The sequence below is a fragment of the Garra rufa genome, chromosome 3 (genome assembly GCF_049309525.1).
Source record: "Garra rufa chromosome 3, GarRuf1.0, whole genome shotgun sequence".
Lineage (NCBI taxonomy): Eukaryota > Metazoa > Chordata > Actinopteri > Cypriniformes > Cyprinidae > Garra > Garra rufa.
Genome location: NC_133363.1, coordinates 36,751,114 through 36,777,237, shown reverse-complemented (window position 1 = coordinate 36,777,237; position 26,124 = coordinate 36,751,114). Strand labels below are relative to the sequence as shown.

Genomic DNA, 26,124 nt, shown 5'->3' with positions numbered 1-26,124 from the left:
TGTTTTCAAAATGGCGTTTTAATTTAGTTAACATTTAAGAGAACAGCACAGAGATAATAAAGTCCACCTGGCTTCATTTTACACAAGTACACCAGTCGTCATCCTTTCTCCCATTACAGCCGCTCACGGAGAATCTCTCCCATAGTGTACGGTTACATCAGCAGAGATTAAAAAACAATCCCAATGCATGTTTCTTTTCATATCTCTTCAGTTTAAACCAGGCCGTGTAAACAATCCAATAACCCATAGGAAAAATGCACACAGTACATCAAACCAGTATCTCGATGAACAGTGTTACTGCAAATTAGCCAACAGCACTGCAGTATAGCGTGAAACAGCTCTTGCCTATTCAGCCTCAGCCGTGAACGCTCAAACCAGAGCACGTCATATACAAACAGGAACTGGAATCAGTTCTTTAAAACATGAACATGTCCTTGACTTCAAAACTTTTGGAATATCATAATATTATCATAGTATTTGCAAAAATCGACTTGCATCTGTACGAAGTAATTGACCACTAATTTTGATTTTGAGAGCATGGCCTGGGGAGCTGCTATAGCATTTTTTGCGATATTTAAAATAATATAGTTTCCACATTTATAAAAACAAAATTTGAATAAAACCAAGTAAGCTCAATTATATTATTCTTCATTGTGTGCTTAATCATCTCATTCTTCGGTCTTGATCTGGGACCAGTGCATGGCAGTCAAGGGCTCTGCTGTATGTGAACACACCGGACAAAGACTTCACAGCAAAATATAAAGGCAAAAACAGGGACTACACACAGTGCGTCTGAACTATAATTAATGCTGGACACTGCAGTGCATTAAGATGGGTTTGGTGACGAGCCATTCAGACAGAAGGGAAACATCCCGTTTTGTTCATTCGTCCAAGGCTTCATTTACAGGGGTAGAATGTGTTGCTGTTTGGAGGGGTCAGTTCTGGTGGGAGGTGGTGAATGTGAAGCCGTCAGGTGAGTGAGCGTCTGCGAAACACCTGAGGGCTGGAAAGACTGCGAATTCTCTCCGTGCAAAACACCGCTCCGAACACTCAAGAGTTTGAGCTGAGCCAAAGACGGCACAAATCAGAGAAAACAACAACAACACTTCAACAAACACACACAAACAGATATGCTCTCACACAGTGCAAATAGGCTTTTTCGTTCGTTCGTTCTCTTGATCTCGCCTTCGCTCTCATGACCATATTCACCCTGTGGTATGTACAGAGAGACGCTGAAGAGAGGATGAGGCAACTGGATGTGGGATCTTTCCTGGGCACTTTTCTTCTTTCTCATTCTCTCTTCACTACAGCTCCTTTCCTCTGTTGCCTTGTTTCCTCATCTCTCTCCTTCTCGGCCATTTCCTTTCCTACCTTTCCATCCTTCTTTATTTCTCCCTCTCTATTTATAGAGGCTCATGGTGGGACTCTGGTACATGCACATATAGGCGTCACAGAGAAGTCTGCGTGCATAGCCCTGGATGTTCTTGGGGTCCAATGCGTGGAGCTCCTCTGGGGTCATCTTTAGGTAGGCCCCTACTTCAGGGCATGGGGACACCTGTGGGATGTTAAAGCCATTCTGACCGCCTGTCAGCAAAAACAGAAAAAGTTGACAATTAAGAATACTGAGTCAATTTATTATTGTGACTCAAGAAGTAGCCTAAGAGTTTTATTAAAATGATGTACCGTCACGGTCAGCCATACTATCGAAAAATAGCCAGGCCGAGTCTGCGGATCCATATTTGACAAAGGCGACATAGTGGCTCGTCTCAATGCAGAGCACAGCAAACAGCTCCATCTGCTGGTGAGGGTAAGATCCCTGTCTCCAAATCGACTCCTGCAGCTCTTTAGGGACTGATAACTTAACATACCGATGAGACTTACGCCGTGAGTGCAGATGTACCTAAAGGTCCAGGAAGTGAACACATGTGCAGTGACAGATATACAGAAAAAAAAAACATAAATATGCACAATAATGCTGTCCCACAACCAAAAAACACATTTAAGTATGCAAATCTTAGATTTTTACTAAGATCCTTCTATTATCTATCGAAACCTATAATAATATTTAAAATAATAGTAAGTTTAATACATTTAAAATCATCATTTATTAAGTACTTTTAATTGGGAGGTGGCTGTCCCAAACCCTAACTCCTAAATTTCAGCTTATGGAAATGATATTGAAATAATTTTTGTATTTTTTCCATTGCTTTTAAAGGTATCTTTCTGATTCTTATAAAAAGTGAAGTTCAAAAAAAAAAAAAAAAAAAAAAAAAAAAAAAAAAATTATATATATATATATATATTATGTTTTATTTTTAAATTAAACCTTAAGTAAAAAAAATGTGTCCGGCATTTTCATGTCACTAACAAAACAGTGTTTAGTTCAATGTATATTTAAACGTAAAAATCCTTAACTTTTAAATTAGTATGATCAACTTTTTGCCTTTTACAAAATACAACAAATCATAAAAATAGCAGAAAATATATTTCCAATGTAGATGTAAACTAAATCTTAATAGGTCAATTTAACCCTTCTAAATAAATTATGTATTACTGTGTTGCGGTAGTGACAAATTTGGGCAGAAGACAAATACCAAAACATTCTGAAAACACAATATGAGAATTACCCTCAAATTACTATTATTGAATATTATACAATTTGCATACATACACTGAGAGATGTTTCCAACTCTGACTTTGGACCAATTCTGTAGAATGGCTTGTATAATTAACCACTGAAAGGAACTACTACAGATGTCTAAGGTAAATGCATTAGTGTTATTCATTTGGAAAAGTCTCCATCTAGTGGATATGAAAAGTATTGCAGACAAGATAATTGAATGTTCATAGAGCAAGAAGAGCATGTTTGTGTCATTTTCCTACCTGTGTATTGCACTTTTCACAGAACTGCTTGATCTTTCCTGGTGTGATGTCACAATCTTCATAGCACTCTCTGCACTCGTAAAGAGCTAAGCCACCACAAATTCGACATTCTCTAGGAGCTGACAAAAAATTTGTTATATCATTTTACTTTAAACACAGAAAACATGGAACATAGCCACAATGATGCATATTAAAACATTAGTTCTTTACCTCAAACATAGATACATTACTTTGGTATGTGGAATGTTATTCTAATTGCAGCACAAATAAGTTATTGAATTGACTCACTGTCATCTAATAGATCTGTAATGTCAAGCTCCAGAGAAGGGAAGATCTTATTAAACATCTTAAAATCCTTCCCAAACCGAGGCATCTGAATTATAAGGCAAGAAGGGGCCTAGATAGAAACAAACAAACATGAATATGACAGTTCCCTTATTTTGTCCTTACTCCACACTAAACAACATATCTGAATGTGTAAATTCTTCTCTAAATGCATCTTTAATTTTTTTTCTATGTGCTTAATTAAAAAAAAAAAAATCAACATTTCACTTTAGCAAGGGTGCATTACATTCATCAGAAGTGAAGACAGTAAAGACATTTAAGAGGTTACAGTAGTTTCTTTTAAACTTCCTATTCAAATGATCAAAATCACAATTCCACAATATTACTTTATTACTGTTTTATGCAACCGTGGTGAGCATAAGAGACTTCTTTCAAAAAGATTTTAAACAGAAAAACAAAAGAATATATGTGACCCTGGACCACAAAACCAGTCATAAGGTTAAATTTGACAAAACTGAGATTTATAAATCATATGAAAGCTCAATAAATAAGCTTTCTATTGATGTATGGTTTGTTAGGATAGGACAATATTTGGCTGAGATACATCTATTTGAAATCAGAAATCTGAGGATGCAAAAAAATCAAAAAGACTGAGAAAATCACCTTTAAAGTTGTCCAAATTAGGTTCTTAACAATGCATATTACAAATCAAAAATTACATTTTGATATGTTTACAGTAGGAATTTTACAAAAAATCTCCATGGAACATGAACTTTTCTAATTTCTTAATGATTTTTGGCATAAAAGAAAAATCAAAAATTTGGACCCATGCAATGTATTTTTGGCTATTGCTACAAATATACCCCAGCGACTTAAGACTGGTTTTGTGGTCCAGGGTTACATATTTAAAGAACAGTAAAACATGAAAGTGAAAGTGGCCTCTCCATTAGTTATGTTGTTATATACCATGCCTTATGTACATACCTCTGCAAATTTGAGATCACTGTTGATGAAGGACCACTCCAGAAGTTGCTGGCTGGTTGGCACCAGCACTTTATCTTTCTTATCCATAAAGATTTGATAGAAGTAACAGTCTTGAACCTTCTGTCCTGCAGACCTGCAAATGACACAATCATGTTTTTACAAAGACAAAAACACCATTTTATAATAACAGCTTTATGAAGATCCCAAGAATGTTGATTCTGGCATGGATTTGAAAGGCGTGAGAGGCGCACCGAAGTTTGAGAAGAGGGTCGACTCTCAGGATGTGATGAAACAGGATGTTGAGGAACTCCTCAGGATCTAAACAGAAAGAGAATGCTTTATTATATCACTCAACACAGAATCTTTGATACTTTAACATATTTAGATAATATTTGAACTGTGGCAATCAATCAGTTTATTATAATTTACCTCACAAATATTTGTAGTTTATATGTAGGTAATCATGAAAGTTTATATATACAGTCAAGCCTGAAATTATTCATACCCCTGGCAAATTCTGACTTAAGGTTACTTTTATTCAACCATCAAGTTTTTTTTTTATTAGAAATGACACAGACGTCTCCCAGAAGATAAGACGATGTACAAGAGACATCATTGTGGAAAGAAATATTACTCATCTTTTATTTACATTTGAACAAAAAGTGTCATGTCCAAAATTATTCATACCCTTCTCAATAATCAATAGAAAAGCCTTTTTTGGCTATTACAGCAATCAAACGCTTCCTATAATTGCTGACCAGCTTTTTGCATGTCTCCACTGGGATTTTTGCGCATTCATCTTTAGCGATGCTTTAGAACAGCTTGGACAATTTGGAATGGTATAGAACTTTGGATTTTCCCACAGACTGTGACAGTTTGCAACAGTTTGACAGTTTTATCTTTTGGGAGAAGTCTGTTTCATTTCTGGACAAAAAAAACTTGCTGGTTGAATAAAAGTAACTTTAAGTCAGAATTTGCCAGGGGTATGAATAATTTCATGCTTGACTGTATATTGTTTGGCGTTGAACAAATCTAAATACGAGATCCCACTTAATAATAGGTGTCATTAACTACTATGTACTTATGTCAACAACAAAAAAAATTTTTTAGAGATGTAATTACATCCATGTATTTGTTTTAAATGTAAGTACAATGTAAAAACATGTATGCGATTATTTTAAATGTTACTACAAAGTAGCAAAAGATACTATAAATAAAAGTACAATACAATAAATAAAGTGGGTCTATATTATATTAAATTAGACCACCGTAATATAAACAAAGTAAAATAAATATTATGCAGTTATTTATTTATTTCTCTTTTTGAACAATTCATTTTTGAGTACAATAAATTAGCTGTGTGTGATAACTTTATAAAAGCACAAAGTGGACATAATAGGTGCCACCTGTGTTCAGTATGGTTGCACAATGTTCCCTAAAACAGCAGGATGTAGTCAAGATAAAAGATCCTTAGTAAGTTCTATCAAGTACTTGAAAAAAAAATCACTCCCAAACTACTCAGTATCGTGAGAACAGAAGGGATAGCATGTTCTCAAAAATGTAACAAGTGATCACATAATAACAGGTCTGACATAATTATATTTCTGTATTACCATACAGCTGAAAATATTATTTCTTAATATTTTGAAAAGAGAGTAGTGTTTTACAATCAATGTAGTATAAACATTTCCTGTAAAAATCATGTTGGTGCACCTCTTATAATGAATGCTCTACCCATTTGTGATGGTCCTCAATTTTACAGACACACAACATGAAAATATCTCAGCTAAGCAACTTCTGTTTGCACCTCTAGAGGGCAGCATTTCCTCATCAATACATTTTTTTTAAATATACTGAGACGTTTCTGACCTTTCTCTTCTGAAGTGAATCCTGACGCTGCCTCCACTTTCTCCAATATCCTCCTCAGTTTCATGATTTTAGTGGCGCACACGTAGCCATGTCTAACAAATTCACACACACACATACACACAGATTATTAAAATATTACAACCAGGTCTGTGACAGAGAATGAGAAAAAGAAATTGAGTGAATACTTAAATATAGAATGATCACAAGTTTTGTGAGCCAAATAATGTGCAGTAATAAACTGTGTGCCACTCACATTCGTAGTGGGTTGACTATTTCTGTGCGCAGTAAGTCTTGTGTCTCTTTGTAATATTCTACATCAGTTTTAGATCTTGGCCTAAGGAGCACCGTATCCAACACAGAACTAAAGGAGAAAAGACTGACATACAGAAAGAGACAGAAGAATACATATTTACAAATTTATTTAAAGAAATAATCTTTAAGCAAATGTATGCATGCAGAGAGAAATTAAACATTTGTGTTTGTGCTCACCAGAACAGAGTAGAGTCCAGATAGCAGGAGTTGTAATGTCCTTGTATTCCTTTCTTTTTCCCCACCATCACCTCCAAACCATCATTTTCTGTCCGAGGAGGAGTGTTCTCATTAACTACTTCGCTTAGGTAACCACCAAAAGCTGCAGAAAAAAAACATATTGATTAGTTATATTGATTAAATACACTATGCGCTTCACTGCTCACAGGTTTTAAAAAACATGTTCTGACACCAACACGTTAAAATCTACTGACAGTGCAAATGTTAATTACTACACAAAATAAACTTTGACTTTCAGTTTATAAAAATATATATTATGAAAACATGCTATTTTTAATGTAATGTATAGCCACAATATTTATTTATTGTACATGTTAACATAATACTAGTATGGCTTCCTGTTCTTATCTGTGCAAAGTTTAATCTGTTTTGTCATGGCGACATATGCTTATGTACGATTTAGAAAAAGATGTGACACATCAGTAAAGCAGTTTACATTGAGCTAACTACACCCACATGTCTGTAATACAAACCAGTTTATCAGCTTTGCAAAGTATACATACAAAGGAACTTTGAAAAATGCACAGATCAAAAAATAAATAATAGATAATTCTGGTTCATTTACTTCTGGTGTAATTTTTTGTCTGTACACACACTGTGTTGCCCTTTTTTTTTCTTTTTTTTTTTTGCATGGTGCTCAAATCACATCATCAGTATGTACTAGTGATCTGAGCACTCAAAAACAAAGTGCTACCTCTGCACACACAGAATGCATCTATCCACGTTCAGGGTTTAACAAAGTATACTTTTACAGGCTTGTGTTTTCAATTATGCACTAGACAGAGCAGAATGCAGAAAATGAAGTATACCAACAGCTTTTTTGCTTTTTAAAAAGAAACCTGAATATTTTTTTTAGTTAACATTATGCTGCAAATGCTGTTTATTAAGCATGTGTAGCACTGGACATTAAAGGAAAAGTTGACCCAAAAATTAAAAGTAATTACTCACCCTCAAGTTTTTCCAAACCTGTAAGACCTTCATTCATCTTCGGAACACAAATTAATATATTTTTGATGAAATCTGAGAGCTTTCTGACCCTGCATAGACAGCAACGCAAGGTCTGGAAGGTCAGTCATGGAAAAATCTGAAGGCCATCCGTCACTTTGACAGATTACATTGAGGGTATACGAATCTTTTGCTATGTGTTTTGATTATGCACATGCGAGTAGGCCTACCCAGTTTAAAGGAGTAGTTCACTTCCAGAACGAAAATGTACAGATCATTTACACACCCCATTGTCATCCAAGATGTTCATGTCTTTCTTTCCTTAGTCGTAAATAATTTTTTTTTTTTGAGGAAAACATTTCAGGGATTATCTCCATATAGTGGACTTCAATGGAGCCCCCAAGTTTATACTTCTAAAATGCGATCCCGATTAAATGATCCCAGCCGGGGAAGAAGGGTCTTATCTAGCAAAACAATCGGTCATTTTCGAAACAAATTGACAAGTTATATACTTTTTTACCTCAAATGCGCATCTTGTCTATGTCTTGTCATGTCTCTGTGATGCGCATGCATAGTCTGTATAATCCGGGTCATTACAGTTAGAGTATGTCGAAAAACTCCCATCTCGTTTTCTTCTTTAACTTTAAAATCATCCTACATCGCTGTTTTACCTTCTTTTTTTTGTAAAGGGTGCAATTCTTCTTTGTATTTTCTTTGTAAACACTGGGTCGGTATTCTGCAGTGATGTAGAACGATTTTGAAGTTGGGGAAAAAAAACGTGATGGGAGTTTTTCAACATACCCTAACAGTCTTGAACTGGAAAAAAACTGTTCACGCAGGCATAGAAAAGACAAGTGTTTGAGGTTAAAAAGTATATAAATTGTCAGTTTGTTTCGAAAACGACCCATCGTTTTGATTGTTTAGATCCCTTTAAAGCTGCATTTAAAGTGCATTTTGTAAGTTCAAACTTGGGGGGCACCATTGAAGTCCATTATATGGAGAGAAATCCTGAAATGTTTTCTTCAAGAAACGTAATTTTTTTATTGAATGAAGAAAGAAAGACATAAACATCTTGGATGACAAGGGGGTGAGTAAATTATCTATAAATTTTTGTTCTGGAAGTGAACTACTTTAAGCTACGGTGCAATGTTGCCAAGTCCACGGTTTTCCCGTGGAATTGGGCTACTTTAACACTGTTGCCGCAGGTTGCTTTTCATGTATGTGGGTTGAAGCGACCCCAATAACGTTATATTTAGCATGCATTTTCGATAGCAGAATCGATATTGGTTCATAAAAATTAGAATCTATTAAAATTTAAAAATCAATCTTTTTTACCCAGCCCTAGCATGTTTTTTTTTTTTTAGTGTCATCTGCTGTCACTGCAGGGTGTTGAACATGAACAGTGACGTACAGTTCATCTGGTCTCTTCATAAATAAATGCATAAGCCTGTACAGTATGCTCACTCTGTAGGTTTATCATTAAAAATCTAAATGTGAATTAAATGTGTTATTATAATTAAACTATGAAAATTAAAATGACGGGTAATAATAGATTATGACAGAATTTTTAAGACCATGTCTGTCAAAATGACCGACAATTAGGGATGGGCATTTCTGATCATATTTCATTTCGATTAATCCACAGGTTTGAGAAACGAGTACTCGATTAATCGGGGGTGGAGTTTAAGCAAGGGGCAGGGCGTTTGCGTCACAGTATACAGCAAACATTTAAAAGAAATAACAGCATGAGGTGAAGCTGAAGCGCTTTTTATACATGACGCATTGTATATAAAATTAATCACATAGCCTAGATACATAAATACGTAAATGTTATATTACAAATTGTATTTATCTACACAAAATGCATGAGAGCTTGAACTACGTGCCAATGATAAAGTAGTGGATGCGCTTCTCCCGTTACTTTAAAACAACGGCAACTGAAGCCCCGCAAATTTTTAGAGTCAATCGATCATGATTTTCATGCTCGATCGTCGCTGATGGGTTCGAGTAATCGATTAATCGAGTACTCGTGCACATCCCTACCGACAATGTTAAAGTCTAATGCAACCTCTAGTAAGGACATAGTTAAAATACTCCATGTGACATCAGTGGTTCAACTGTAATGTTATGAAGCTACACAAATACTTTGTGCCAAATAAAATAAAAATAACAACTTTATTCAACGATTTCTTCTCTTCTGTGTCAGTCTTCGACACATATTCACAAGAGTACAATGCATGCATGTGGTGCTGCTGACGTAGAGGCTAGCATTCTGACATACAACCTGGATCCGCTGCGCCTTATTTACAAGCAGAAGACGCACACTGTACATAAAAGTTTTCGTAAACATGTCTGAAGATTTCCACAGAGGATGACTTTCGATTTTTTGCCCAGCCTTACTTATCTGAACCAGAATATACTGACAATGAACAACGGAAGACGGACATTCTACGACAGAACGATTCAACCACTCATGGACTATGTTATCGATGTCCTCCTTATTACCTTTCTGAGTCTTGTATGTGTCAGTTGCATTGCTGTCTATCCAGCGTGAGAAGCTCTCGGATTTCATCAAAAATATCTTAATGTGTGTTCTGAAGATGAACAAAGGTCTTGCAGGTTTGGAATGACATGAAGGTGAGTAATTAATGACAGAATTTTCATGTTTGGGTGTTTCTTACCTATGGAGTTGCATCGTTCTATGGGGTTGGGTGAATGGTGTAAGGATGGGAATCGTGAGTCAGGCCTGCAGCACTTCAGTTTGACAAACAGAGCTTTCTTTGGTGGACACGTAAAATAACGAATCCCTTTAAACGTTCCATCAGTGCAGCCCACACACTCTTCCTCCTGAACACACACAAAAGAAACAGAGTTAAAACAGAGCAAGATTTGTTTATGCTTTTGAAAGAAGTTTCTTATGCTCAGATGCATTTATTTGATCAAAAGTATAGTAGAAACAGTAATATTGTTATATTTTAATACATTTTAAGATGTAATTTATTTCTGTAATGGCAAAGCTGAATTTTCAGCAGCCATGATCCTTTAGAAATCATTCTAATATGCTGATTTGGTGCTTATAATGTATATTTACAGTACAGCAAACACACATAAACCTACTGACCAGCTCTAGCCCAGCTAGTGGCTCTTGTAGTCCTGGAGGTAGACCAACCCAGCGTATGACCCCACACAGCGGTGGGTTCTCTTTGACCTCAACCAATGACCCGACCTCTAACCCTGGCTGGCCTTGTGGTGGTGATGGAGGTCTCTGGACAGGAGTAGTAGCAGGTGGCAGGATCTCTTGCTGCTCCCCTATCACTGAGCCAGCGGACAGGGAGAGAGGGCCATGGCTCATGCTCCCACTGGGGCCAACTTTGTGGCTCAAGCTAAAGGGCAGGGAGTGGAACTTGTTATCATTGGACAGCGAGGAGGTTGTGGGCGGAGCTCGAGAAGGGGACGAGCTTGGGTTGAAGTCTGGGGGTGTGTCCGTCAAGGATTTGGCCGGGTCCTCGCCGACTAACAAGAAACAAAGTCAAAGAAATAAGAGGCTGTATACCAAGAGGTCATGATAACCAGATGATGCATCAGTGTGGAGGACCAGGAATTTGCTCAATCAGTATAAACTGATCAGATGACATCATAATAAATGGATTCAATGGGTGCACAAATAAATGGTTCAGCATCTTGAATTAAACAGTCATCTGTCATTAAGAAGATTTGCATTTATATACTACCGTTCAAAAGTTTGGGGTTTCTTTTAAATGCTTTTGAAAGAAGTTCTCTTATGCTCGCCAAAATATAGTACAACTCAAATATTATTACAATTTTAAATAACAGTTTTCTATTTTAATTAATTTTAAAATCTTCTCCAGTCTTCAGTGCCACAAGATCCTTCAGAAGTCAATGCTGGTGTGGTGCTCAAGTAATTTCTCAATATCAATGTTGTAAACAACAACAAAAAAACAGCCAAAAAACACATTTGTTTCAGTGTCATTTGATGAATTGAGAGTTAAAAAAAACAGCATTTACTTGAAATAAAAATATTAAATATATAAAAATATATAAGTATATAAATATACTGTCACTTTTGATTCATTTATTGCATCCTTGCTGGAGAAAAAAAAACATCTTTCTAACCCAAACTTTTGAACGGTAGCCAAAATATGATTGTAAAGCTTTCTGGTTTCAAAACTTTCAAAGCTGGCTGTTTTCTCCTCACTGAAGCACACAGCAACACATGACATATGAAGATATTGGAGAAACACTAGGCTACAGAAAAAAAATCACCACTGTGAGAATGACGGCCTGGTGAATGAGAATGAAAGCAGCACAGGCCACAAACACAATATATACCCCTTAACCAATCACAGACCGCCCCTGCAACATCCTCCAAATGTGCATGTTAGTACAGAGTGACATGAAATATGAAATAATTACACAGATGAAAGCAATGTTATAAGGAATACAGTCTCCCAATGTGTTCAATACTAAATACAAACATTCTAACACACACAATTGCACAATGGATGAGTGGAGATAAACCAAATACGCCTGATACCAAATATAAAAGGCTTTCACAAATCATACATAAAACTGGCCATAAATACTAAACATTCTATGTGTGATGCAATTTAACAGTTTTCTAAAAAGACAAATAAATAAAAAAATAGTAAATAACTAAACACTTAACTGACTTTCCCAAACACAAATGACTAGAACAGAACATTCAAGAATGACACCTGAGATGTTTGTTTCTGATCAATGAGGTCATGCTATGAGGTCACGTGTGAACCGGACTCCCAATAAAAGATCTCAGCAGCAAGTTGCCTTTTCAAATCGCCGCTGATGCATTCGAAGGCATTGATTAACATGTGATTACTTATTCATGCCAAGACTATTAAAGGGAACTAAAGTTGAGAGTGGTCTAATTTCAGGCTAGAGATTAGTAGGAGGGCACCTTGCTGTTAAGATGTTTATTATTAGAGTTTCCCAGTCTTCCATCTGTATTGATTATTGTTTACCTTCATCTATGTACCATGTGCTTTTGGCTTTGGACTGAGCAGGGTGATCAACCGAGCTGCCATTTAGCGTATAATAAAACTCAGACTTGCTCCTGCTGCCAGGCTGTAGGCCTAACCCTGAATAACAGTCACGATAGGAAGATAGGAAGACAGTAAACAGCATGTGTGTGTATGTGTGTGTGAACAGAGGAATAGAAAGAGGGAATACATGTGGGATTACATGTTCACCAACTTTGTGTATTCTTGCCGGAATCACATGCCTGGTGAGGATTTCACATGATCCATCAGGATGAAATTTAGGACAAATGTACAAATTTCAGCAAAACAGCAGCAAAAGACATTAGAGCTAGTGAGAGTAAGAGGATGTACATAAGTACTTAAAAATTCTTTCAGACTGTTTTCAAAACCACATACTTTCATTATATCAAGTAAATATAAAGATTCAGTACTTTTAACAAATGCATTCAATCTTTATGTCAGGTATCCCTAATAACACTGTGAAGACGAGTCCAACAAAAATATTTTTGTGGAACTGCAGTACAGTCATTTACAGTTTTAAATAACTGGACATATATGGTCAGTAACAAATTACATCAAATATTACTTAAGTTAATTAAGTTAATTATTTAGGTTAATTAAGCATAGCAAATGTTTAATTATTATTTATCATCAGCAGTATATAATGGACAACTGTGTCTAACTATTTCTCATGCACCCAAAATCCTGACAAAGTTCAATTCCAGAATGAACATCTTTGGTTCAAAAGTATATAAAGTTGTATTTTACTTAGAAAATTACAGATTTTTTCGCTGGATAAGACCCTTATTCCTCAGCTGGGATTGCATAGAGACCTTTGAAGCTCCATTGAAACTGCAATTTGAACCCTTAACCCATTCCAAGTCCACTATATGAAGAAAAATCCTGAAATGTTTTCCTCAAAAACCTTAATTTCGTTTCGACTGAAGAAAGAAAGACACTAACATCTTGGATGACATGGGGGTGAGTATATTTCATTCTGGAAGTAAACTTCTTTAAGTGAACGTAAAGAGCAAAAAAAAAAAACTGCATGTGTATCAATAATATATCAGATCTGTGTATTAGGTCTAAAAGCAACATCAGCCTCATATACCTGCTGCTGTCTATGGTGTTAGTGTTAATTAAATGACAAAACAAAAGAGAAATCAATCAGTTATTTTTTCAGTAATTACTTGAAATCTTTTTACTTATATTGGTTAGACTAGCCTTTGTGGTATGGCAATAGTGGAATTCCACTGGTATCTATATTTTGATGTTGTAAACTTATTCCTAAAAATAACTATAATGAAATAGAATTACTCATATACAAAAGTTTGCTCTTATCGCCCACCACTATATATTGTAAATATATAACAGGATGAATACCTTTGCTCTTTGGTTTGCTCTGGCTAGCAGGTTTGTCATTGCCACCCCTGCAGGCAAAGACTTTGGGCAGCCTCTGATCCTGCATGGAGTATTCTGTAAACAAATAAGGATAAGTTTCAATACAAGCAAAAAGCTCATTTTATTTATAATCCATAAGATTATCTTTCTTAAAGAATATTTTTTTTTCCTTTTAAACTTAAATTTAAATTTTCAAGATAATTGTATTATATTGATTTGTCCAGTAACATTAACAATTTAATAATCTGATTTTTTTTGGTGCGAGTTCCAAATAAAAAGAACAAAATGTGTTGTTGTTGTTTTTTTAAGAATAGGTACTACTTTATAATTATGAAATATTGAGGATGTAACGGTATTATTAATTTCATGGTATCGATATCATCATGGTCACATGACCATATGAAACGATAGGTCTTCTGGGCAAAGTGTAGTTTTTAAAATATATTTAAACTTATTATTCTAAGGTCTTCAAAGTTGTGTTTTGGGCCATTATGCTTTGGCATAGTATCTGTCAAACGAACTAAAACCGGAAATATAATGGCTTAATCTATTCATCAAGTCTGTTTTCGCTGCACGTTTCAAAGTGTAGTGCACACTTTGTTCAGGCGATCAGCTTATGATCCAGTGTTTTCCGCACCTCAGAACAGCTCAGTTCACAGTAAATGCAGTGAACTTGTTTATTGCATATGCTGTAAGTTTACAGCAACGGCCACCAGTTATGCAATATTTTCACGACAGCATTTCACTAGATTTGTAGTGAGGCGTGTTTTTGCAAGCCTGTTTTCACTAAAGCTGGAGTTTTCCCTCAAAATAAAACTGGACTGCTGTTTCCGTCAAATTCTTAATAGTACAGAATGAATCGCAGACAGCTAGTGATTTAAATGAGTAAAGTTACTGCAGTCCAAATTCAAAACATCTCTTTCAAGTGCAGAAATTAGAAAATAAGTATTGGAATTCAGTAGTGTAAAGTAAAAATATTATACCTATGAAATATTCATTTTCATTTATTTTACAGTGCAATTGTTTTTTTTTTTTCCAAAATTTTCATTTGTCTTTGTTACATCTCTATTAATTTTTGGGGTAAAACTTCCAACAAATATATCATGACACACATTTACTGTGATACAAAATACTACTTTGACATAAGATTGACAGCAGGTTACACCCTGATGTACAGTATGCATTTACAGATTCCTTTAGTTTCACATAAACTAAACTAAGAGTGACAGTGTTAAGACATTAACCAAGACAAGACATTTTGCCCACACACATACACATGCACACAAAGAAATAAATCAATAAATAGAGGGAACAAAGAGAGCTCCACACACTCCACTCACAAAAACAAGGCCTTTAGACAAAAGAGCTTCTGTTTCCTGCTTGTTAACATGACTCACACACACACACACACACACACACACACACACACACACACACACACACACACACACACACACACACACACACACACACACACACACACACACACACACACACACACACACACACACACACACACACACACACACACACACACTAGAGCCCTGTGCTTTCTGACAACAAATATTTAGCCTACACCCTGACTTGAAGTCTAAAACACACAAAGAAATATCTGCAATCTATGAACAGTAACTCAATAGAAAAGCAATTTATTTACATTTTCAAAAAGCTGTATATACATATAAAAATAAATGCAATGAATGTGTTATAAATTCTATATTTTAATTCATTTATATTTATTTTTTAAAACCTTACATTTCCTATGAAAGTTACTTCTTGAATCTGAGAAGCTCAAACTCAATCTAGAAACAAACAGTGCCAATAACGGCAGGTTTCTAGCAGTAATCACTCTCAAAGCCAGAATAAAATCTAATACTCACGTCTAACAAATACAAAAGTATGAAGTGAGAGCCCTTACCTGGCATCACATCACAGATGGGGACGAGACGGGTGTGTTCAAGACTAGCAAAATTACACAGCTGCTTGCCGTCGAAGATCCCATCCCAGTCTCCAATGGGATTGTCCTGAGGGCGAGAGGTACAGCACCCTATTACTGCACCTGAACTAGATCATCTCATTAACGTTTGCATCTACAACACTGTAATTTTAATCTCAAAATAAACACGTCCCAAACAAAGGTTGGCCTGTCTTTATCTCAAAATGGAAATCTTCATCTGCGTTCTTGTTCTGACCCAGACAGGACCCATCTTACTAACTGAGAGCTGTAATTCTCTAATGGCTACACTACACAACCTACACTATCATCAGAACGGCCGTTGTCTCTGGACTCTACACACCCTTTACATGCCAGACCAATTTAGTCTTTTCCTAGATACTAACTCATCAAATATCCTTAGTGTTTATTCAAATACAGTTCTAATAATAATACTACATGCATTAAGTTACTAAATAGACCCAAAAACATTTTAAAACCAATCTATACAATCTATTAGAATAATGTACTGTCCTAAAAAAACAAGTAAAACTGTTTAAAACCTAAACCTATTCACATCTACGCCTTTTAGATGTCAGTGACAGCAAGTCCAGCTGAGCTCTGCTGAGAGAGCAGTGAGAGCTTAACAGAAGAGAGAAACAAAGGGTGAAAAGAGGAGAACAGTGGAATGGCGTGTGTTGGCTGTGTCTTGTGTGAGCATTTGGCAGTACGCCATTATGGTGGTCACACAGAGAAAACTGAGCTGTCCCTTCATCTCCTTCACGCTGACATCTGTCCCACTGGAGGTGAACATACAAACTATTTTTCTTTTTTGATGAACACTCCTATTCAAAATTTTGGGATATGTAAGCTTTTTTTATGTTTTTAATGTTATAAAGTTATGTTCACAAACAGTGTTGGGTGTAACTCATTACAAGTAACAAGTTACGTAATCTGATTACTTTTCCAAGAAATTAGTAAAGTAAGTTTTAAATTTCCTTTTTAAATAAGTAACGCCAGTTACTTTGTTTTACGTTTATTGACTGACAGCTGTCCTGTCCCCATGTTGCGAGAAATTGGGAGTAAGTGTAGAGGCGTTGTGTGCGCTGTTTAGACAAGATGCTTGCATTAGATCTAGACTAAACTCATTTGCACAAAAACAGATTAACTATTCCTCAAAATGAATAAAAACAGTAGAATGCAAACTCTATTTAATAACGCAATTATATAAGTATTATATAAGTAATTATGTAATGCAATCCCTTTTTAGGGAGAAATGCAATATTGTAATGCATCTTTTAACTAGTTAACTAGTTAGTAACTTTTGCCAACATTGCTCACAAAGTCTACAACAGTAATATTATGAAATATTATTACACTTTAAAATAACTTCACTAAAAAAAAGCCTGCCGGGTTATTTTATTGGGTTGTTTTTAATATTTTTTACCCAGGTGCTAGGTAGTTTTTCTGTAACTAAGCTGCTGGGTCATTTTTAATGGGTTATTAAATATTGGGTTATTTTTTCTACTAAACCGCTGTTGAGCCTGTCTCCAGCGCAACAACCCAGCTGCTGACTCTACATGGGAGAGCGTTTCTCGGTGCACTTCAGCGAAACAAAGGTTTTTATACATTTTATTTCATTAATAAAGTCTTAACTGTGCTGTAAACAATATTATTTTAAGCAACACAACATACAAGAACAAAATGTCAGTCGTTTCACATGATAGAAATGCCTTTTGGTCTTGCATAACATAAATTTATCCAATTTACCCATTAGAATATTCAATTTAATTTTTAAGTTGATATTGTTCTTTTTTTAAACCCAATATTATGTGATTTTGCAGTGAACATATTACCTTTGAAGTAAATAATCTTTTGTGGGTATTTTCACATTCAAATTTATTTTGCGATTAGATTAATTAATCAAAACATCATGCAATTAATTAGATTAAAATGTTTTAAATCGACTGACAGCCCTAGTTTAAATGTATGTAATATTGTAAACTACACTATATTCGCCCAAATAAATTTAATGTGTTTTATTTTTGTCCATGGGTGTTCTTGTTTAATAATAAATATTCATTTTTTGATTATTGCTGTTGCCTCTATAATTCCATGTGTGATTTTTAATTTCCATTAAAATAAATAGGCCAGCAATATAATCATTTTTAAACAATAGCTGACTTATATAAAATAACCCAGCATGTTTGGTAAAAACATTTAACCCAACCAGCTGGCTCAAAATAACCCAGCATGTGTTCTGTCCAATATTTTCCCAGCACTGGGTTGCCAAATAACTCAAGTTGGGTTGTTTTTAACCCAGCATTTTTTAGAGTGCATTTTCTATTGTAATATATTTCAAAATATTATTTATTCCTTTGATGCAATTATTATTATTAATTATTCTAGTCCGCAATGTCACATGATCCTTCAGAAATCATTCTAGTATGTTAATTTGGTGCTCAAGAAACCTTTTTTTATTTGCTCAATAGAAGTAATATTTCTTTAAAAATCTTAATGATCCTAAACATTTGAATGGTAGTGTATTTTATAGGGATGTACCATATATTGGTACCATCACTTCAATATTAACTTTAACTCTGCAGCTAAGAAAAGTTATTTACCATCTGAACAGTCTAACTCATTTACCATATCAACACCAACGTAGTATCCAAGACTCTCGTTGCCAGGTAATAAGTCACAGAAAATAACAGTGCCCCGTTCCGGTCCGTCCCGTGTCTGCACCAACACTCGAGAGTTGATTTCCAGTGGTGGTCCTTCGCCTTCCACTTCCGGGTCATTATCCTCTAGCGTCACGCGATCCACCTCCAGCTCATCATCTTCCCAGAGCTCCAGTTTATCCAGTGCAACAAAGACGCCACATTCATCTTCACATCGGAACAGCTGCTGACCCTGATAAGAGCCCTCTGTAAAACCTTGACCCCGGCCCTCCTCCTGAAAGACAGAGGAGAAAAGGACATTACATACACCAACACAGACATCAGAACTCACATAAATAACATCACGTTTGTGCCATATAAACAAAAACCATTGTTGACATATGATGGTAGGTTTGAGACTGGCCTTCACCCACACAAGCAGCCTACAGGCTTAAATTATGCTCATCTAAATCTCCCAGCTTAGCCCGGAGACAAACACAGCTTTGTTCTGAAAGATCACATGTTCAAGAACCAGGTGAACCCAAAACTAGACAAACAACGTCAAACAAGACAAACAGTGTTGCTCACCAGCAATTCAACACCAAACCAGATACCGCTTAGTGCTCGGTCAGGCAGCAAAGCTCCTTTAAAGCGGACCACGCCTGGAAGGGGCTCATCACCGGATCTCAGTTGCACTCGAACTTTTGATCCGCAGTTGATGTCGTGGGCCCTGTCCAGACGCGCTCTGTTACACAGCAGGCTGTAGCGTTCTTCACAGTTGGTGATGGGGAACAGCAGCTCTGCCAGCTTTTCCTCAAGCTCCATAACGTCCCTTTCATCTACGCTCACCACCACATTGGTCTGGTCCAGGATGCGTAGGCTGCGCTTACCCTTGCTAGGCGGGATTGTGCGACCCAGGCTGTTGCGCTCCTGGCAGGCCTGGCCGAGGCTGCCACGTGGGATGCGCTGAGTCTTCTGGCCCGGCTTTTCCACAGTACACTCCTTCACCACAATGTAGAAGCGCCAGTCGTCCCGGAAACTGCCTGCTGGCTTCTCCTGGCTCCATAGCGCAGAGCTCATGGCTGCATATCAGGAGAAGGTTGAAGATGCCAGGAACACACGTCAAAGGTCAGTGGGTCGTCAGGGGTAAGTGGGACTAGGAAGAGGGATCTTTCATGACCTTTTCAATGGGATGGATGGACTGAATGGACATAAGGAGCTGGAAAAAAGAGAAAGAGAATATTTAAAAAAAAAATGAAAGTATAAAGGTTTAATAACCTAAGATTAAGAGCCTGTCTTGTATCTTAAAAAATGAAATATTGGTATCAAATTATTACTACATATTGTAATTAATCCAGTGCCAGCCACTATATTCAAATGCCAGCAAACCTAGTTGACACTCCAATGCAATTGGTGGTGGTATTGCACATAAAATCTGACTGACTCCTAGAAAAACCAAGTACTGCTCACTGCAGAGCCAAATGGCCTCCAGCTCCACCTCTCTTGATGTCCAGCTCCACCTCTGAGTGAACAAATGGGTGGAGTTAAGGTTAGGGATAGGGTAAGGGGTAGGGTTAGGGTGTGGTTAGGTGTCTATCTCCACCCATTACCTCCAGCGGGGGGGAGCTGGAGCTCCAGCTCCTCCCATATGGCTCTGCAGCGAGCACCCTCTCAGAAAAACAGAAGAAAAAAACTACTGCCACACAAAATCATGTCAGAGGAGTAGGGTTGGGAATCGAAAATCGATTCCGATTCTGGAATCGGATACTTAAGATAAAGAATCGGATACTTGTTATAATATTAAAATTTCGATTCCTCGTTTCGATTCCTGGTTGCATTTTTTCCATCTAGTGATCTGCCAGGACCTTCCGCGCGTGCAATCTGCCAGGACTTTACGTGGTAATGTAAACATCAGTCGAAAAGATGGATCACGGTAAGCGTTTAAAAGTGTGTCTACGCTTTGTAAAAACCGAAGACAAATCTACCGCTGCACGCAAACTTCATCTTAGAGATCTGCAAGGGACGGATTTTAGTCCTGCGCCCGCCCACTCCAGAAGGAATATATGTTATTTCGTCCCGCAAAAGCCCACATAAAAGTCACTTATACCCCCGCGGGAAGACAGGTATCTACTTTATCTCTTGGCTGCATGAAACAAACCCTCCCGGTAATGTAAAGGCAAAGATGACCAGAGTAATAGTAACGAACTCGCGCATACCTAATGTATTCATTCTTGTATATCGGAGTCGTACATTAGGCACGCATAAGTCCGCTGTTGATTCACAAACTATTCATGCTTTCGGTGCTCTGATCCATAGTATTTTTGCGTGAAATTTCAAAATATTTGCATAGTTTTCAAAATGAATGTCCTGTGAGTTTTTTATAATGAATGCTTACCCATAGAGGTGGATCTTGTAAGGGTCAGTGGTGTTTAAGCACATATGAGCACCAGCATAAACAGATTTACAATGTATTTACTGTATTTTTCATTTATATGTTTATTTTATAATAAATACAAACAGTAGATATTCAGTCACTTAAGAAAGAGTACTCTGAAGTTGTGAAGAATGTCTGAATTAAATAATTTAGGTGCTTTAAATCTGTATATGTGTATTCATGTTAAAAAGTTAGAGCAGAGGATTTTCTTTTAAATTCAAAAGTATAGCTTTAATTTAAAGTTTGTTTGATTTTTTTTATAACATGCAGGAGAAAAATAAAAAGGCAAAACTAATGTTTAGGTTAATAAAAAAGGTTAAAAAATAAACACCTTTAGAGGAAATGTCAGGCATAGGGGGGCCTTGCAAAACTGACCCGAGAAGAAGGGGGCCCTGATATAAAAAAGGTTGAGAACCCCTGTGATAAAATAATATGTTGCAATCTAGCACTGAAAATAAACATGTTTAATATATTACTGTTTGACTTTTGTGTTTGTTGTTTTTTTTTTTTACTAAATCGGAATCGAAACTGGGAATCGAAAAGAATCGGAATCGATAAGTGGAATCGGAATCGGAATCGAAATCGATAAAATTCAAACGATACCCACCCCTACAGAGGAGATGACAGACAAAATAGAGAAACACTAAGTGTACCCAAAAACGTTATCTTGGCAGTGGTGGGAGATTTTTGGGATTTAGTAAAAAAGACAGGGTGCCAAGGCCCAATTATACTTCAAGGAATATCGAAGAACTAACTGGTGTAACGTCATTTCTTACAAAATCAGACCAAACGAAGTTCTTTTGAAGTTCTATTTGGGAATTCTAAACAGCTTGCCAAAGCAAACTTTCCAAAAAGTTTGCTCCAGCTGGTATACACTACCAGTTAAAAGTTTTTGAACAGTAAGATTTGTAATGCTTTTTAAAGAAGTCTCTTCTGCTCTCCAAGCCTACATTTATTTGATCCAAAGTTCAGCAACAACAGTAAAAGTTTGAAATGTTTTTACTATTTAAAATGACTGTTTTATATTGGAATATATTTTAGCAACTGCAGCTTCTATCTCTTTGAATGGGAAAACATCAAATTCTCCAAAACTGTTCACCAAGTTTAGGATTAAATTTCATATTTTAAATCTCCAAAGAAATCCAACAAGAACTGCCTCATAAATATGGTTCCTTGCGCTCCAATAGCGTAAAAAAACGCTTATTTTTCCGGCTAAACGAGCCAGTGCGCAGTACTGAGCGCACGTCTTAGAGCGCCGAACGTTTCTATAGCAACCAGGACTTCTAACGGCAGCTGCAGTGACACGCTGACTTTACTAATCAACGATTGTAATGCTTTAAAGCAACCTATTGTATAAAGTGCTTCCAGCAGCATATTTTAAAATTCCTTTTAGCCCTATAAGTGAAGAACACAAAAAAAGAACTTTACAGTAAGTATATCGGGGCCTTTGGACACCCCAGTCCACAGGATATGCTGATCACCAGTAAGTTCTTTTTGTGCACTTTTGTATAGTATGGAAGTGCCACTTTACAGAACAAATCATCTGTTTAGGCCTATTTATACTTGGCCAATCATACATTTGTACTGATCAGATAGCTATGCAATCTGTTAAAACATTCACACTCAGCCACATAAATATAAATTAAATCATATAAATGTAATAAAATAAATTAAATACTTAAAGCAACAGTTTTGGAAATGCATTTACTCCTAGCCTTTTGCAATAAGAGAAAATGAGAAAAGTTTTAATAGGCTCTTTGTTCATTTCAGAACATGCATGTGCATTTTTTTTTACAAGATGTGATAAGGAATCACAATTTATATCATTGTTGTCAGATTTTATTCCTGATTTCAAATATGTTATTTAGATTTGATCTTTTTCCATTCAAGTGGATAAACAGGAGCTGTACTTGCATGACTGGAAATAGCTGTCTGGGGGTGTTACAATTATGGCTCCTGAGTGAACCGACTAGCCTTAAAGGGACCTTTGTGTTGCCACCTAAAATTACCAGCTCTGACCAATCCTTCCTTTTCCCCTCTGGGGAACTAGCAGTGACCCACTAGCATTTGCCATATTATTACCATAATTAGCAACTGCAGGGCTATAGCTGGGAACATTGTGCAAGGATGCATGCAGACTCGACTACTGCAGATATGCCTAAATGAGGTTAAAATTCAGACAATAAACATGAGGTTAATGAATGTATGAGAACGGCTCAATATTAAAAACGCTGCCAACACCTATCAGAATAATACTGTTAAATACTGTGCCATCGGTTTTCTCTAAATAATGTTCATATGATTTTAAGTAAATTAAGCAAATAAAACAAGACTATGACGTATGACAACTATTTTCAGCATAATTTATGCAAAATAAATGAAGTGAACAGTGTAAAATGTAACACACCCATTCAGAGCACTTTGAACGTGGTCTGATTCATCTTCCTATACACTACAAGACGGTAACATTATTCAACCTAAACCCATCTCTGCTGTTCTTTTTATTAGTCAAAATTTTTAGAAGAATTTGACAACATATCTTAAATCATAATTTAAAACAGTTGATCTCAACTGGTGTTTTGAAACCCAAAAAGAGATCGCACATCTGTTCTAACAGGGCTGCAGAGATTAGGGTAAAAACAATGCTAACTGCAAATAATAAAATGCTTCTATGCTTGTGCATAGTTAGGATAGTCATAGTAGCAAGCAGCAATACATTATTGTGTGTACAAACTTGCATACATACATATACACTACTAGTCAAAAGTTTGGACACACTTCCCCATTCTCTTTGATGGGGAAGTGTATCCAAAATTTTGACTGGTAGTGTATATATATAGTTTAGTTTACACAATAATGTATTGCTACTTGCTACTATGACTATCCTAACTATGCACAAAAAAGAATAGTTATTATAATAATAACACTTCTTCTATTGTTTGTGCATTAACAAAAATATCACATGGTACGTGTTAATATAATAACTTTTTAGCAATATAAAAAAGTGTGCTGTACATTAAAATTAATTAACTGATTTTACTTTGTTTGGTTTTAAGAACAATTTTGTTAACCTTATTAGCATAAACAATACTAGTGCTCTGTTGGGTTACAACTTGATGTTCAGTTTAACATATTGTTCTCCAAATGAATGGTTCACCCCAAAATAAAATAATTCTGTCATTATTTATTCACCCTCAAATTATTCTAAACATTTCTGTGGAACACAAAGTATTTTTAAGATGTCTCAATGTTTTTGTGCATACACTGAAAGGTATGGATACAGTCTTTCAGCATTTTTCAAATATCTTTTTTTGTATTCTACAGAAGTCATGCATTTTAAAAAAACATTGGGGTTAGTAATGATGACAGAATTTAATTTGTGGGTGAACTACTCCTTTAAGCAACATCACATGACAATCACTGCCTTGATTAAATGGCATACTTCATCAATGACCGTGATATTACAATAGCCAGCCGAACACACTTGTATCAACACACAAACTGTGTGACTGTCTGGTTTTTCCCCAGCAGCAGGGGAATTCACACAGCAAATTAAATCTCACCAAGAGCTTCCTGTATGCACAATAATGGTGCACAAACACCACTACTGCATAATGACTAATATCAAGAAAATAAGACGAGACAGAGAACGCTTTACTGCATGACCTTTAACTGATATTGCACATGTCATCTCCCGTCTAACATAGAAGAAAAATCCAACAGTTTAGGCAGTGATTTGGGCCATACTAAAAAGACCAACACGGTTTTGATAAACATAGCTCTTCATCAGAACCACACATAGCTTGCCATGCTGGTAAACATTAGGAATCTTGACAAACATGTCAAAGGAGATTTTAAATCAAGCCAAGCCTACTCGATTTCAGGCTGACAGGATCAAGGAGGTCAACAATACCTGGACAAAGCAATCTGTTAGCATTCCCATTCATCTCAATGGCAGCATTTTGAGTCAATCATCTGAGCTGTGAAGTGCTTGACATTTAAAACAGGCAACCACAACTCTAAAAAATGACCATTTTTATGCTGACTGTCATTCCTTTCACATCATCCATCCTTTAATATTAAACAAAACAGTGATCTGAGAAGTTGATGCCTTGTCAACACAAAAAAACATGCCGAGCTGGGAACACCCACCTGTAATACCAATGCATTAGCAATATGACCAGGCTTTTAGAAGAGCAATCACTGAATTCATTATGTAATATAACAATGTCAGTGTTATGCACTTTCTCCAAACAGTGACTGCCGGGTGAAAACGATGCAGCGAAGATGGACAGGCCTTACACTAAATGACAATGATCAGGTACAGGACGCAAACTAACAGCTTCTCTTTTAACTGTTATTCCTAGTCCCGGCGCTCGGTTTAGATATAACATCATCACTGGATAACGCTGTGTTGTCATGAATAATCAGTAAACCCTGTTACAGCTACAGATCTAAGGCTGATCGTGTATCAGAGTCAGACTCTAGAGGTAAACAGGTGACATCAGCATGAGCAGATCAGACTCCTCTTACCTGAGGTTTAAATATCCCGGTAATTACCCGTCCGTCTTCGATGGCATTTGGGAAAGAGATTATTCCAGTGAAACTCTCGTGGCGCTGCTAGAGATGATGCTCTTTATGTGACATTGTCGGATGGGCTTAGCTGAAGCCAGCGCTGGCTACACTCCGCATTACTACCGGTTAATGGAGGGACAGCCGCCTCCTCCGTGCGCTTTTAACCCGCTGGGAAAAATCTCGGCGAGACGTTGAGGTAAACAAGAATAAATCCGGTAATATTGGTAGAGCCGAGAGCGTTGTTTCATTTGAAATCAGCGTGAGTATTATTTACAGTGTGTATCTGACGGTTCAACCAAACGTGCTACGTCAGTGGAAAGAAACTTGCTCTCCTATTGGCCAGTGACTGACAGCTACAGCGCTTATTGATCATTTCGGCTGTCTTTTATTTCGCCCCGCCTCTTGGGGTTTTCCAGTAGTTTGTATGAGTTTAAGGAATTGGCAATGTGACAGGTTGTACTAGAGCCCTGCACGGGCCTTAAATCTAAGCCCTAGCCCGGCCCTGGCCCGAGATGCACAGGCTGTAGCCCGTCCCTTGTCCGACAGCTTATCAAAAATTTTGGCCCGAGT

At 36.6% G+C, this 26,124-nt stretch overlaps 1 protein-coding gene across 3 annotated transcripts; it reads right to left on the bottom strand.

The window, feature by feature from the left end:
• Positions 1–25,836, bottom strand: cyld (cylindromatosis (turban tumor syndrome)). Of its 3 annotated transcripts, XM_073836060.1 has the most exons (17): positions 25,513–25,836; positions 19,134–19,764; positions 18,535–18,840; positions 15,871–15,976; positions 13,935–14,027; positions 12,534–12,650; positions 10,637–11,028; positions 10,197–10,362; positions 6,511–6,652; positions 6,275–6,397; positions 6,022–6,113; positions 4,404–4,470; positions 4,153–4,285; positions 3,172–3,280; positions 2,884–3,002; positions 1,684–1,900; positions 1–1,584 (listed from the first exon to the last, which is right to left on the bottom strand). In XM_073836060.1, exons 2-17 carry the CDS (start codon positions 19,623–19,625, stop codon positions 1,400–1,402), a joined length of 2,859 nt encoding a protein of 952 aa, XP_073692161.1. In that variant the 5' UTR covers positions 19,626–19,764; positions 25,513–25,836; the 3' UTR covers positions 1–1,399. The 3 variants fall into 3 exon arrangements, with proteins under 3 accessions (XP_073692161.1, XP_073692162.1, XP_073692163.1); XM_073836061.1 differs by lacking the exon at positions 12,534–12,650; XM_073836062.1 differs by lacking the exons at positions 12,534–12,650; positions 13,935–14,027.
• Between the last annotated feature and the right edge of the window lie 288 nt (positions 25,837–26,124).

Excerpts from the sequence above, each read along its gene's own strand:
- cyld (XM_073836060.1), bottom strand. The coding sequence starts at position 19,625 with ATGAGCTCTGCGCTATGGAGCCAGGAGAAGCCAGCAGGCAGTTTCCGG. Across the intron at positions 18,841-19,133 it reads GGTTTGGTGTTGAATTGCTG|GAGGAGGGCCGGGGTCAAGG; the intron begins GTGAGCAACACT and ends TCTGTCTTTCAG. Across the intron at positions 15,977-18,534 it reads ACTACGTTGGTGTTGATATG|GACAATCCCATTGGAGACTG; the intron begins GTAAATGAGTTA and ends TCTCGCCCTCAG.